General features: G+C 37.7%; 1 protein-coding gene across 1 annotated transcript; it reads right to left on the bottom strand.

The window, feature by feature from the left end:
* Nucleotides 1-1,834: 1,834 nt before the first annotated feature.
* On the bottom strand, nucleotides 1,835-10,987 carry LOC139114310 (uncharacterized). Its single transcript, XM_070675938.1, has 9 exons — nucleotides 10,848-10,987; nucleotides 10,084-10,126; nucleotides 8,610-9,218; nucleotides 7,859-7,990; nucleotides 6,648-7,244; nucleotides 6,293-6,322; nucleotides 5,229-5,825; nucleotides 4,885-4,914; nucleotides 1,835-3,908 (listed from the first exon to the last, which is right to left on the bottom strand). The coding sequence occupies exons 1-9, from the start codon at nucleotides 10,962-10,964 to the stop codon at nucleotides 3,313-3,315; spliced, it is 2,751 nt and encodes a 916-aa protein (XP_070532039.1). The 5' UTR covers nucleotides 10,965-10,987; the 3' UTR covers nucleotides 1,835-3,312.
* Between the last annotated feature and the right edge of the window lie 5,332 nt (nucleotides 10,988-16,319).

Here is a 16,319-nt window from a genome sequence, read left to right as displayed (position 1 = left end):
TAAATGGAATGAAATTTCTAGTCGAACGATTTACATTTACAGCGGCACTTTTTTATTTCCCTATATTTAGTTTATATACACCAGTACATTCATGGCGAAGTTGAATACTGCAAAAAGTACAGATCCAAAATACCCATCCATTTCAGTCTCTTTTCAGAGTACTGTCTTTCCATGCCCAGGTAATGCTAATTTTTGCGTATATTTGTTTGAAATAGCGCCTTCAATAGTACATGATAAATGATGCCGAGTCACACAGTATGCTTGCCCGGCCCGGCTCTCAATCGTATACAATTTGTAATAGAACGAGCGAAAAATAACTTGTTTACACAAAAACCGCAACGTGTTCTGACACACGTTCTGAATAGCTACTCTAACCATACACTCAGGCGGTCGATAGTCTGCCGTAGTCTGCTACGCTACCTTCATGCGCCACATACACGCCGACGGTGCGGAGATCAAGTTTACTCAATGATCTGTGAAGAGAGACAAAAAACAAGACAAAAAGCCCCTTATCATTATATGCAGCATAATCAGAATTTCATTTAAATTAAGTGATTGGTCTCTGCTCCGTGAACTAAAGAGAAGTTCAGTATTGTGGGGAGTTCTCCTCGGTTACTGTGTAGGCTACGCTGCATAGGTAAGCAACAAAGCCGCCCAACTTCACATATATTTTCCCGCGGAATTGAAAACGTGTCGGGTTATGGCGGTCATCGCTAAAAGTATTCCACAGGGACGGGGTACACTTTAACGAGCTGGGTATTCGCCGGGACTTTAGGAGTGTACGGCGTGCTCTACTTCGGGCTTGTTGAGCATTGGCATCATTTAATTTTTTTGAAGTTTTAGTTGTGGTCCGGTCGAAATGTCGACAGAGTGGCATCAGACCAGGGCATGAGAATCATGTGTGTGAATCTTGTTACATACCACTCCCCACGCGGCTTGTTGCTGTGCTTACAGCCCATTACGGGTCCCCAATATCGGGTGTTGCTGTTTTTACAGCTTGTTCATTTTCCACTTCGGTGGAATGTCCGCTGCTCTTGTAGCGCTGTCTTATTTTTCCACATTGTTGGATTCAGCTGTATTTTTCAGCTTGTCTTTTTCCCTCTATTGTTGGGATCGACTGGGCAGGCAACTTTGACATTTTTTGCTGCGGAAGGGTGGAATGTATTTTCAGGGCAGCGTCCCTGAGTGTATTCTCCATGCCGTGGATCTTGCTGCCATTCAACCTCAGTTTTTCTTTTCCTCATTATATTACCTGTAGTCACACACATGTCAAATTGAGGGAACGGCGCATTTTCAGTTTTTTTGTCTTAGATTTGCAATAGTTAAGCATGTGACCAGCTCTCGTAAGTTTGGAAGTGTTGGGTTTATTGTATCCCCTTCAGTGGAACTCAGGTAATTTCCTTTTTCTGCCTAGTTTTCCTCTTCTAAGCTTACAAGCATGGCTTGAAGCAGAAAGGTAGCGTAGAAGAAATCAGAAATCAGATATAATGAAACGTGCTACAGATGTTGATCTGGTAGATATCTAACTTTCCAATGAAGCATTGACCTATGTCAAGTTAATAATTCAATAAACTCATTTGCATATTAAATAAAGTTTTGGAATTAGTGATTTAACTCTGAAAGTGTGCTTAAGTTGATGAAATCTGCTACAGATTACCTGATATTGATCTGACAGATATGTGATTGTTCTGTGAAGCAATACCAGTGTCGGGGTTGGAAATAACGGTGGTCAAGAGTCAAAAGACCACTTTTTATCTCATTTCCACCACCAGATTCTATTTTGGGTGGTCCATCTTGACCACCAAGCTTTCGGCGGTGACACGAATACTCTGCAGACCTGTAAATGTTACACGCCTAACACAGGGTTTATTGCTAGAAGTATCCAGACACACAATAGATTGTCCTCAGAGATAGATACTTTGGCAGTTATGTAGTACAAATGTTGTTTGTTCAATCACAGTCCCTCCACTGTGGTTCAATGGCAGTCCTTCAACAGCATTCCCACTTCATTCTACTCAACTGAGTGTTCCTTTGGATAGACAATATCTCTCTACTGTTTATTGCAATGATTATCATGATTAAATCTGCAAACATTGCATAACATCTCTTTGCAAATTTCGTCCAGTCACTAGGTGAGACAGGTCCCCGGGACAGGTCAAGGTACAATTCTCCTACACAACTTCGTAACAGTCCAAAAGTATGTAATGATTGCCAAGTCATCAGCAGTAACTGTCATTACTTGATTACTCAGTTTGTAATTCTGTAAAAACTTAAAATCTGTAACACAAGTCCTTTGCATATAACTAGTCAGTCAGTAACTTATGCAGAGGTCACTAATAGGTCAAGTTAATGTGAAGATAATTTATCTGTGTGTGTGCGTTAAAAGGTAAACGCTATATGAGATACAAACATGAATCTACATATCAAATCATTCATTTTTGCTAACTTTTTCATAAAGATAAAGTCGCAACAATTTCGTTAAGAAATTATGTATGGGTCATCAATTGTTTTCAGCAGGAAATGCCAATTTCGTAAACAAATTTAAGTCCGCCTTGTTCCAATTGTTAACGCCAACGAGGAAGTGGCTACGTTTGAAAGAGGCGTGAAGTCTTGTCTTTGAACCATGAAAGAAGAGTGAAGTCTGTCTGTGAACCATTCAAAGATAATACTGTAAACCATGATCAATGGAAAGTCGCACGCTAACCTAATCAAAGATTATTCTGAAATGTTGTGAGTTTGATGTTACTTATAGTTCACTTAAATGCAAATGACCTGTTTGTAGAATATTGTTTTATTTCCAATAGGCAAAGGGTAAACACATCCTATTAATACAATACCGTTACGTACCAATGCAATACAATACAATACATAACCTATCAATACATTTTGATGCCAAACCTCAACTCTTGACTGCATCAACAAATATATCTTCGTGGTGAATATCTTCATAAATGTATCATCATCGTTGCCCCACGGAGCTAAAACATTAGAGTTTATGTTGTTGTTTTGAATGATAGATTAAAGCTAGCACAAAGGTTGTCTAAAAGATAAAATTTGAAACGAATAGTTACAATAACATTCAGCTCAAAAGAACCTGACTATTATATGACTAATTTTAAAATATACCAATGACTATTTTTTTCAGTTAATTACGATCTTACCAAATTAAACACTTCTCTGCAACACATCTAGAGAAAACAATTACGTCAAAAATACAATACTCAGTGTTTCGTGAATAACTATTCATTACAGATGCTATCATGTAATAAAGAAAAGGTATGATATCATGATAAAGACATGTATTTGTTCTCTTTACTTAATGTAGGATAGAGATTTGACACATCGACTATCAGCAACCTCGCCTAACCAATCACCGGAATCATAGGTTGGCCGGTACCACATTCCACATGTTGTGCCAATACCAATGACTGTACCATCACTACTGACTGACACATCAGTGACAACACCATCGTCATCTACTTTGGTCCAGACACCATCAATGCCCGGTCTGGTCCACAGTTTACCACTCATACCAACGCCCAGTATACCACCAGAAGGGAGTGGTGATATAGATTGGACACAACAGCTGTTGGCGACAAGACTCCATGTTCCCTGGATTCCAGGACGAGTCCAGATATTGGAGCCCATTCCTATACCAACCAGTGTGCCATCTGACATGACAGTGACATCGGACACACAGCAGCTGTTGGCAATGGGTCCAACCCAGGCAGCGTCTTCATTTGCTTTTGTCCACAGTTGAGTATCAGTGCCCACACCAACAATAGTACCATCGACGAGAGTTGTCATTGCGGTAACACAACATGTATTTTGAATCGGTCCTTCCCATGTGCCTTCGATGTCATTTCGTTTCCATATTTGATTGTCCGTTCCAACACCATATATTGCTCCTAAAATAATCGTTAAGGAAGGAAAGTGAATGACGATTCCTCTAGTCTCTTACATCATCTGCTTAGAGTACTATATGCAATCTTTCCAATAATCCTGTAACTAATGTCATTTCCCTCATTTGAATAAGTGAATTAGTCTGTTAGTATAGTTGGCTGTAGACATATTTGTATAGTTTTGTGATTATGCGGAAGAAGATTATGTTTAGCCAAAAAAATAAATAAATTGTGCTGATCAGATAACATGGTTTTCAAAAATAGGGTAAGTAGGTCGGCAGGATTTTTTCCAAATATTTTTATTTTTGAATATGCATTTTTCAGGGGTTCAGAGCGGTCAAATACTAGCCACAACATTTCCAGAAAATGTATCATACATATAAAAGGAAAAAAAACATAAAAGTCATCCTCGTTTAAGCAAAAGTCAAATTCCAAGTAATGAACGCTTGCTTTATTTTACGGGTTTTTTCTTTCTTTGTTTTTACTTCCGTGTTTACGTAGCTCTAAAAAGTTTAGGGTGGGCAGGTAAGAAGTAGGGTAGGTCGGGTTATCGGAACAGTACATTTTTTTTTTGTTTGGCCTTATAATGAATACGCTTTAAAAAGTGAGCGTGTTTTCTTGACCAGTGTAATTAAGGGCCATATTATTTCTGTATAACGTAGACATCCCCCTTCAAAAGAGTAGTATCATCACCTTAACCATTTTTCGATTAACTTCACGGTCAAGTAAACGTCTACATTGGCGTAACCGCTAACATTATTTTTATTTAGTAATATGCAACAGGTAATGGTTGAAAATAATCACCAAAAGGACTCTTCTAAGTTCCAGATTCACAAGACAAATAAATTGTTACTAATTTTGCTGTGACTTGTTTCTGAATATCCTCATTACCGACCTCTTAATCATTTTTGATATATTTGTCGTCAGCCATTATCTCAGTTTGTTTCTAAACTGATAAAAATGTAATCTGACAAATACCTACCTACAGCCGGTGCTGGTGGGACTACTAGCGCTGTTTATACAAGTTGTCACGTTTGGAAATTCGGAAGAAAACAGAGCGAAAGTGTTAGAGGCTGCGCCAAGTACAACTTGGATTAAGCAAACTATTGTGCACACAAACTAAAATGAGCAACCATTCATAATACATCTTGAATTCCGATTTCTAGCATTTGGGATTTTGAATACATTGGGTATTTAGCATATTACTATTTTTTGCATTGAGATGATTCCTGCTATACATCGTTCCATGAAGTAAATCAATAGGATAAACCATGAACACAAAGGTGTAGAATTTCTTTAAAATATTAGAAGTGTAAAGAGACCAACCTGACTTTTTGTAGGAAATAGATTTGACACAACGACTATCAGCAACCTCGCCTAACCAATCGCCGGAATTATACGTTGGCCGGTACCACATTCCGCATGTTGTACCAATACCAATGACTGTACCATCGCTGCTGACTGACACATCAGTGACAACACCATCGTCATCTACTTTGGTCCAGACACCATCAACGCCCGGTCTGGTCCATAGTTTACCACTCATACCAACGCCCAGTATACCACCAGAAGGGAGTGGTGATATAGATTGGACACAACAGCTGTTGGCGACAAGACTCCATGTTCCCTGGATTCCAGGACGAGTCCAGATATTGGAGCCCATTCCTATACCAACCAGTGTGCCATCAGACATGACAGTGACATCTGTCACACAGCAGCTGTTGGCAATGGGTCCAACCCAGGCAGCGTCTTCATTTGCTTTTGTCCACAGTTGTGTATCAGTGCCCACACCAACAATAGTACCATCGACGAGAGTTGTCATTGCGGTAACACAACATGTATTTTGGATTGGTCCTTCCCATGTGCCTTCGATGTCATTCCGTTTCCATATTTGATTGTCCGTTCCAACACCATATATTGCTCCTAAAATAATAAGAAAGGAAGGAAATTGAATGATGATTTATATGTTCTGTCTCATTATCTGCTTAGTTTACTCTATATAATCTTCCAATAATCGTGCATTCAATGCCATTTCTGTCATATGAATTAGTGACTTAATTAGTTAGTACAGTTGGCTGTAGGCATATTTTTATAGTTTATGATTCTGTGAAAGAAGATTAAGTTTATAATGAATAAGTTTCTTGACCAGTATAATTAAGGGCCTTGTCATTTTTGTATAACATAGACGCCCCTTCAAAAGTGTAGTATCATCAAATTAACCATTTTATCTCAGTTGATTTCTTACTATAGAATTGCCGTCACGGCGGAAGGTTGCTAATTATTCGTATCATGTCATTGGAATGATTACACACACAAATATTGGAAGTAAATCATTGGATTGCAAATCTTTTGAGATTCATTGATAAAAATGTAATCTCAGAAATACCTACCTACAGCCGGTGCTGGTGGGACTACTGGCGCTGTTTACACAAGTTTACACGTATAGAAATTGGGAAGAAAAACAGAGTGCAAGTGTTAGAGGCTGTGCAAAGTACAACTTGGATTAAGTAAACTATTGTGCACATTTACTAAACTGAGCAACCATTCAAAAAAGACGTATGTAATTGTTTCCCGACTTCTAGCATTTGGGATTTTGAATAAATTGGGGATTTTGGCATATTACTATTTTGTTTGCATTGAGTTGATTCCTGCTATACACCTTTCCATGAAGTTAATCAATAGGATAAACCATGAACGCAAAGGTATAGAATTTCTTTAAAATTGCAGAAATGTAAAGAGGCCAACCTGACTTTGTGTAGGAAATAGATTTGACACAACGACTATCAGCAACCTCGCCTAACCAATCGCCTGAATCATAAGTTGGCCGGTACCACATTCCGCATGTTGTACCAATACCAATGACTGTACCATCGCTGCTGACTGACACATCCGTGACAACACCATCGTCATCTACTTTGGTCCAGACACCATCAATGCCCGGTCTGGTCCATAGTTTACCACTCATACCAACGCCCAGTATACCACCAGAAGGGAGTGGTGATATAGATTGGACACAACAGCTGTTGGCGACAAGACTCCATGTTCCCTGGATTCCAGGACGAGTCCAGATATTGGAGCCCATTCCTATACCAACCAGTGTGCCATCAGACATGACAGTGACATCGGACACACAGCAGCTGTTGGCAATGGGTCCAACCCAGGCAGCGTCTTCATTTGCTTTTGTCCACAGTTGTGTATCAGTGCCCACACCAACAATAGTACCATCGACGAGAGTTGTCATTGCGGTAACACAACATGTATTTTGAATCGGTCCTTCCCATGTGCCTTCGATGTCATTTCGTTTCCATATTTGATTGTCTGTCCCAACGCCGTATATCAATCCTGATAATGCAAAGAGAGAAAAGTCGAAATAAGCAGTTGTTGCTCACGTCCATTGATGCGAACCTTAGATAATTTATTTAACTGTGGTTTGTCATACACCTCAACTGGCAACATCTTTGCATGTTGTTTCTTCTACCGCACAGTGAACCTTTAGGGGCATCATCGCTAGAAATATATTTACCTTGTTTAAAGCCATCGGATATTGTGTGTATTTCAATTGCTAGCTCTACATCTGAAAGGTAGTAATGATGAGGTAAAAGATTTTGCTCTAGATCTAGTGTTTCACTCTGATGGTAAAATATTGCATTTACGAGTTACTTGTTTGACTTCTTGCTTCAGTTAACTACCTCGATAAATGACATGTGGAAATCGTACACCAGTGAAAGTTGCCTTTTCCCACAGAAATGTACGTCATAGGCTGGAACATTTAGTTACAGTGCCTAGTGATACAGATATATATGTTGTTAATCCCTTCACATTCATTTCGAACACATAGTGAAAATAGGTAATAGTTTTACAGAAGGGCGTACAGTAACCTCAGTGAGCTAAATTTTGTATACAAGCAAGATTGCTCCTGTAGTATTAAGCAACATAGGAATGCAATATGACTTTACCGGATCCCTCTGGCTGTGGAGGCAATGGTGCGTCTGTCTGTGGTGCAGGTGGCTCCGGGGTAAGTGTTATCGGTTTAGGAGGTTCAGGTGCCTCTGTCGGTGCAGCTGTTGTTTTCGGTTTGTACAAGTTGGCTGTGAAACAAAGTACATTCGAATGATTTAGTACAATAAAGCGAGCTGAAAATATAGTAACACACGTAATAGTTTACACATTCAATATCATTTTATTTTGGTTCTTTAATGCCATTAAAGGAGTTGACGGAAGTATTTCCTGAACACGCTTTTGTAAATTGATAGTCAAAAATCGTTCAACAACTTGCACTGGTATAGGCATTAACGAAAGATATCTAAGACATTGCTTTAGATACGAGCTAAAGTAGTTTTTGGAGCATTTGCTTATGACGTCACTTTTACTATATTGGCTCCTGAGTCACTAATGATTGCTGTGGGATGCTTTCTTTGTCCACATATTTTGCCTTGATTAAAGCCATGCTATTCTAGCTGTTTTGTCGTGAATATTGTATCCCCTATCGCAAAGTCATCTTTTCAGTGGTTTCAGGCATGAATTTGAATAGTTTCACCGTTAAAATTATTTATAAGAGATTGTACACGATATATTCCACTGATAAAATTGTTGAATAATGTTAAAACGGGCTTATAAAGAAATATCATAAATACCCTATCTCTTCACGGAATCAAAAAATAAGCAAGCTAAGTCGTGAAGTATAAGATTGTTTATTTCTGCTAATACCTAGGTTTCCTGGGGATACGATGTCTATCACACACTGGCTGTCTGGCAATTCTGTACTCCAAGTAGCAGTTACGTCATCATACACATATACGCCACAGCTATCTTTTGATATACCGAGGATGGTTCCATCTGGTTGTACCGACACATCTGCTGCATGGAAGTCTTTACTGTCAATGCGCTCCCATGTTCCATCAACTCCGTCTCTTATTTTCAGAGAGCCGGAGTCTGAAACGCCCAAGATTCTTCCATCTGAATAGACGTCCACACGTACCGCGCCTGTACTCTTCTTAACTTTGGTCCAGTCACTAGTGAGGTCAGGCCTTGTATTCAACTTGCCCTGAGTGGTAACTCCAAGGATGGTACCATCTGGCATTACTGCAACATCCTGGACGCAACAGCTCTTTTCGACAGGGCCTGTCCAGCTTCCAGAATCAACAGATTGCTTTGAATAAAGTTGATTATCATCACCGATCCCAATTAGAGATCCGTCTTGCATAACGGCAATGCTCGTCACACAGCAGCTTCCCTGAACCTTTGCCCAATCTCCGCCATAACCAGAATCTCTTGTCATGAGCTTGTTTGCAGAACTTACGCCGATCAATGCAGCACCTTCAAATTTATCATTTGACGAACATTTAGCGTACTGTTGTGGTTGCGACTGAACCAATTGTATAGGTTCAACATTTAAAAAGAACCTATTACTTCGAAATAATAGGCGACTTTAGGCATTCAACTTGCAATGTTAATTTAGCCTCGCTCTATTAAAATGTGAGGGACAAAGCTTTTTCTGTTTTTTCCAACAAATAACAGTATGCTGATATCAATGTAGTTGATTAGACTAGGGTGGTTACAAATTCATGTGTGTGAAAGAATTTTGATTTTGGAATTTCACGAATATAATGTTGATTCACTCTACATTGTAGCCGATGAGGAAACTATGAACATTTTTTTCCAATACAAAACTAAAAAAAAATTTGTATTCATAAACATTTGATTATTGATATTGATATCTTGATTAGACTAGGGGGTTACCAGTGAATGTGTGTTCAAGAAAGCGGATTTTGGAATTTCACCGAAATGTTGATTCATTAAACATTGTAGTCTTTGAAGAAACTATGAATAACTGTTTTACAATACTACAAAACTAGCTAGATCTGTGCTTTCACTTGAAAACACACTTGATAACACACTTGATAATCTGATTGGTATATTCATTACGTAATCATTTATAGAAAGAAAATGACGACGACGAGAACAGTTTCTAACTACGGCTTTCCAGTATCTATTTCGTACAAAGTTATTGGTAACATTACTTATTCTTCTGCATTTCTGACAAAGAGACATGGCCAGTGGCATGGAAGGCCGTCGACAATATTTATGTTGTAGATATCCTGAAAACTCACTTTTGAATCTGTCACTCTTATCAGCACTATTTTGTGACATCTTATTCGATCGTGTAACATGAGGTACTTACCATGAGTCGCACGACGATGCAGTGCATCACTGTAGGCAATGACCTGAGGTAAGCACAAGCAGAAACAGAAAATAGGTCTCTATCATCAGGTTGTCCAAAAACAAGATCACGTAAAATGCATGACAGAACAGTTGGCCGGAAGGCAGGCACGTCCATTGTAGGCGAAGACAGAATAACAGACAGAAAGGAAAGACCAACACAAAGAAAGACGATAAAACCATAAGAAAGAAAAGGATGAATCAAACATAAAAGCAAATGAAAACGAATAAGTACAAAGATTGAAACAATTCTAGACAGACTGGGAGAAATAGAGTAGTGAGCAAGCGAGTATGAGGTGTGTGTGACAGTAAACAGCATGTCGACGCAAAATAGTAGAGAGTAAACAACGTCGATTGATGTGACAAACATGAATGCATAAACCTTCAGATCTATATTTCTTTCATGTTCGCAGAAAAGTTCCGGTATTTCAGATTTGGCAAATTATTCTATCTCCACTCTAACTTTAAAAAACGATAAGCTTAAAAACAAACTGTCCTTGTTGCATATCATTAACATAATACTTTAAGGAATTGACAAGTGGAAACAAAGTTCCTGCCGAACATTCATGTTGCTGGGACCTGTATCATTAGTGTGAAAACAATTAATTTCATATTTTGTTACTTTTTGCTATAGTGTAAGGTAAACAAATCTATTAATGCCATATAAAAGAGTCTGAAAATCCAGCGAGGCTTCATGGCAAGTAAAATAATAACGTAAAATCATACCTTACAGACTGCAATTAGAAGAACCGCTCTCATCTTCGACGTTACCTGTCCACAGACGAGTGATGTCCGTGATCCCTTACTCTCTAATATGAAAAAATTGGCGATCACGTGATTCATTTTATTTTAGTCCAACCCTTCTGTAAAAGGGTTTGCTGTCTTGCACATCAATCATGTTTTGTACCTGTGGCATGGACGATTCGATCACGTAAAGAATAAACATCACACATAAAAGGAAAAGAGAGTTGTCGATTAAAAACATATATTTAGATATTAACATTCGCCATTGCAACAAGTTTTCATTTGTTAAATACCAAGTTCTAAATCCACACTTTAGAATTTGCCATCCATTCTTTAGATGTAATTAATCACCTCGACGAAAGTTATAAAAAGGATTTGCATACGCTACATTTCTACCACATCTAACAATATATATTTAGCTTATTTCCAACCAGCATTTCATAAATATATTGAACGCTAAAGAAACATCAAACGACACAATATATTGACACCCTGTAATTTGGAGGACAGTACCTCTACCCCTGGCACTAACGTTTAGAAGGAAAATGTCCGGGTCTTGCTCTTGAGGGGTGACTGTCTTAATACCGTTAAGCGTTTCTTCATTTCGTGATTAATGTTTAAAGGTCATTGCCTGATCTTCTGGAGATTAACTTACAGAACTATTTTAACTCAGGGTGCAGTATTTCGTTCATTAGTTTATAACGGGATTTTGGCTTATTGACTTTCTGTGCAATTTTGTTTTTGTATTTGCAGATGTTTATTGCTAGCATTAAAGATTTACTATGCTTGTTGGTAAAGGGCAGTTCTACATTATAGTTTATCGTTGACGTATTTTAATTTATTTACAACAATATATCTCTGTATTGTCTTATTTCCAACCAATTTCGAATTCAAATACAAAGCAAGGGATGGTTTCCTGTAATTCAATTTCACTGCGTAATTAAATTGTTTTACTTTAATTAGAATGATTATAAATAAATGTGGGACTTGTGGCTTCAAAGCGTACATCACGAAGGATTAGTCTCACAAAAAACAAAGCGACGATTTCTAGAAATTATATCATTCGTTCTAGGAGATGTCACAGAACTTCGATTGTACAATAAATGGCTTGCTGTTTCGTCATTGCTTTTACGGAAGGATCAGAGAGTTTTTGTCAAGATTCGTTTTTGAATACGTCATGGTTCGTGTACAAAATAGGGTATATGATTTAAAATTGAAGTACCCGAGTATTTTTTGCTATTTTGAAAGGCAACGAATACGTAAAAGTTACATTCTTATCAGTCATATCCTATATTACATTAAATAAGAAAAAAACTCTAACCATGAATGAAGAGGTAGAGTGACAAAGGATCTCGCTGACAAAAACTTAATCAAATTAGTATATTTACTTGTTTGCAGTAATGAAATTACTGTTTGTCACAGAGGTACAGAGATCTTAAAATTCTCAATTCGTTGTAAACCGTTGTTTAAATACGGGTCTACAGCCACGAAGGGGAAACACATTCCATGATGTTTTCCCGTTCGGGAGAATCAAAAGCTTTTCAAAGTCAATTGCTAACAGTATCCCTTTCGAAACATGTTTTTCAGTGTAGGACGACCTTTAAATTTCCTCGATGCATCTTACATAGTCGTCTATGTTTCCCTTCGCAAAAAGACTTTGTTAGCAATTAATCTATTTAGTAAAGGAGGGATGGAGGTAAGGAGGACCTGTTTTACCTGGTTTGCGAGACGCTTAATGTTATTTTGGAACCTATGTCTATTAGTGAAACTATGCACTAGTTCTTTATGTGTTTAGAGTCCCCCTCCTTTATCGTAGTTTACAGTTGAGATTTGGAAAGTCTACATTTTGCAAATCCATACTTGAAGGGATCACCACTGCTGCATCGACTGCCGACCACAATGGGATGCAGAACTCGAACAGCAAGCGCACATTGTATTGTGTTTATTTTAGGCACGGTCGAAAGCACACAATATACCTCGTTCATGATGAGTTGTGCGTGGCAATGGTCTTTAATGGGAGTTTGGGATATCAGGATTTTAAAATAGTGGTAGTATGATATTTCGTGCTTTGGGTCAGTCTTAGAAGCATATAGACTGCTGCGAAAAGTCATACGTTCTTTTAACACTTTCACTGCGTAATTAATTTCTATACGTGCATTCCTGTGCGTAGTTTTCTATGGAAATATGGCCTTATAAATATTGATTTACATGCATGTGCTATATCTTTGTAATTATTACAGTATTCGGAACAATTTTTTCAGTGAGTATTGTAATATGACAGAGCATCATAAAAATGCACAAAAGGTCATGTGACACACCTGGAAGATCACGTGATCATGGCGGCCATATTGGATTTAACAAAAAAATCAAAAAATGTTGCATTTTTTGTTATTTCAATATATATAAATGTATTTTTCTCAGCGAAACACTTTAAAAATTACTACTTACGTTTTATCAACTCAAATTCAGTAGGGGAATACATAGTCTAAAACATATTCGACATAAATGAGATTAATATGCATATTTATTACAAGTTCAAAGTCGAACAACAGGTATCATCTGACATTCAAAAGAGAGCTATATTATATATAAGCTTATATACTGGTAGCAGTTCGATGCGTAATTGTCATTGATAGATTGATGTCGTACAACATCCACAGGATACCCCATCAACGTTTGTGATGTCAGTCACCGGCCCTTTGTCGCACTTTTCTCTCAGCATGCTCAGCTTGCCTACCTTCCTGTCTTGCTTGCGATCATTGTCTTTGCTCAACTGGTTTGGGAACATATTCAAGTTCGGTATTAGAGTTGTAATTTGAAATTTGACTTCCGCTATCTCCGTCGAGTACAGTTTCACGATCAGTGACAATTACACTATTAGCGTCTAGAAAAACATGCTCAAGGGCTTAGTGGGTGTTAAACTGTGCCCACACCACCATTTTTAAATACCCTCTGAAAGAAAAACAACAACTGGTCACACGATCCTTACAAATCACGGCCGAGAAATGATCGAATATGGCAGCATTTGTTTACAAATTTGGCGCACATGCTCATTTAGGTTTGACCTCTACCTCGTACACTACGCTAGGCTTGAGGAAATAGTCAACAAACATGATGTAGATCAAACAAAGCCAACGTATATCGAACGCATATAAACGCGTACGTTCTTGGCGCGTTTACGCGCCTCCCGCAGTCTGGCCGTTGGCGCAGAATGCGCCCTCCCGCGGTGAAAGTGTTAAAATCGCGCCTTGTGACGATTTAAACTGATTGTCACCGCCAATAATTCTGTGGTATGTTTGTTCGTGCCACTTTTTTCTCCAGTCCTTGGAAGTACCTATGATTACTTCACTCACTTTTCAAGCAACTTGATTCGGGGCCGAATAATTGCACATTCAGTGAGGTAGTGAAATCCTTATGTTCAAGTTCGGTGTTTGCTTCAGCGTGCTTCAGCTATATATAGACTGTTAATTTCGGATGAGTTGCATTTACTGCTACTTCGTTTTCTAGTTGATTGTGTCGATTTATCTTTGGTTTGGGTTTTGATTAAGAGATGGAGAATTTTTCGACTAATATTCCAACACATTACCCATTGCATCAATATTTCATTAGTTAAATACCAAATTCAAAATCCACACTTTAGAATTTGCCATCCATTCTTGAAATGTAATTTATAACCTCGACGAAAGTTATAAAAAGGATATGCATACGCTATATTTCTACCACATCTAACAATATATATTTAGCTTATTTCCAACCAGCATTTCATAAATATATTGAACGCTAAAGAAACATCAAACGACACAATATATTGACACCCTGTAATTTGGAGGACAGTACCTCTACCCCTGGCACTAACGTTTAGAAGGAAAATGTCCGGAAATGATCTTGAGGGGCGACTGTCTTAATACCGTTAAGCGCGTCTTCAATTTGTAATTAGTGTCTAAGGGGCATTGCCTGATCTTCAGGAAATTAACTTACAGAACTATATTAACTCAGGATGCAGTATATCGTTCATTAGTTTATAACGGGATTTTGGCTTATTGACTTTTTGTGCAATTTTGTTTTTGTATTTGCAGATGTTTTATTGCTAGTTGTAAATAAGTTTTACTATGCTTGTTGTAAAGTGCAGTTCTTAATTATCGGTTATACTTGAAGTATTTCAATTTATTTACAACGATATTTTTCCATATTGTCTTATTTCCAATCAATTTTGTAATGAAATAGAAAGCAAGGGATGTTTCCTGTAATTCAATTCACTGCGTAATTAAATTGTTTTACTTTAATTATGAAATGATTATAAATAAATTTGTCACTTGTGGCTTCAAAGTGTACATCAGGAGGGATTAGTCTCACAAAAAAACAAAGCGACGATTTCTAGAAATTATATCATTCGTTTTACGTGGAGTCACGGAATTTCCGTTGTATAATAAATGACTTGATGTTTCGTCATTGCTTTTACGGAAGGATCAGAGGTTTTTTGTCAAAACGTCGTTTTTGTATACGTCATGGTTTGTGTATAAAATAGGGTATATGATTTAAAATTTGAGTACCCGATTTCCTGTATCCCTTGCTAATTTGAAAGGCAAGGAATGAGTAAAAGACTAATCCTGAGTGAGGCCGTTTGCTGTTTTACAATACTTTTACTCAGTAGCATAATTAGGGTTTTCTTGACTGCTGGGAACTACTTTTATATATTTCGCGGTGGGTTTTTCAATCTCTAAGAAAGTTACACCCTGATTAATAGTGATTTCCATATACTTCCGATGTTACTTAGCATTCTAGTTCCTACCATTTAGGTGAGAGATAATCATAGATGAAGCACCTCACTGAATAGAGATTTTTTCGCCAGAAAGTCATCCAATGATACAATAATCATTTCCTTTGAGAAGACTGTCAATATAGTTGAAACTCCGTTTCGTATTATGGAAGTGAATGTTGATTAACAATCGTTGAGAATGTATTCATTTTTCGAGCTGATCCAGCTTTAAAGTCTTGTTTTGCAAGTCTTCCTCAAACAGAATGGTGAGAGACTACAACTCTTTGAGTAAGAGAGCTAATTCTCAGGGTAGTTTTCACATAAAAAATTGCAGGTGAATAAATACTTTCCCTACTGGTTTTAGTCGGTGATGCAGTAAGGGTTTCTATAGATGCGTTACATCATAGTGTAATGTCTTTTGTTAACGTTAATGCATATTAATTTCTGCATAGTTTCAACATCTCGGATCTTTTGGCAGCTGTCTGAGATTTCTGTTGTCATTGATTTTTCAGTAATTCTATTTTCACTGTTCAACAGAAAGTAAAAGACGATCTGTTCTGTTATGTGGAACCTTTCAGGCATTACCGTTGTCCTAACAACACAATTTATCTTATCATGACAAGACAGACCAAACAATGTTAGAACCTAAATGAAGATCAGGTGCATTTTATTTCCCTAAATATCAACGATTTGCTCAA

Source organism: Ptychodera flava, chromosome 16 (assembly GCF_041260155.1).
Source record: "Ptychodera flava strain L36383 chromosome 16, AS_Pfla_20210202, whole genome shotgun sequence".
NCBI classification, from domain to species: domain Eukaryota; kingdom Metazoa; phylum Hemichordata; class Enteropneusta; family Ptychoderidae; genus Ptychodera; species Ptychodera flava.
Note: the sequence above shows the minus strand (reverse complement) of the source record. Positions and strands in the feature narration are given on the sequence as shown.

Excerpts from the sequence above, each read along its gene's own strand:
- LOC139114310 (XM_070675938.1), bottom strand. The coding sequence starts at position 10,964 with ATGAATCACGTGATCGCCAATTTTTTCATATTAGAGAGTAAGGGATCA. Across the intron at positions 7,991-8,609 it reads CGTATCCCCAGGAAACCTAG|CCAACTTGTACAAACCGAAA; the intron begins GTATTAGCAGAA and ends TTTGTTTCACAG. Across the intron at positions 3,909-4,884 it reads CCCACCAGCACCGGCTGTAG|GAGCAATATATGGTGTTGGA; the intron begins GTAGGTATTTGT and ends CGATTATTTTAG.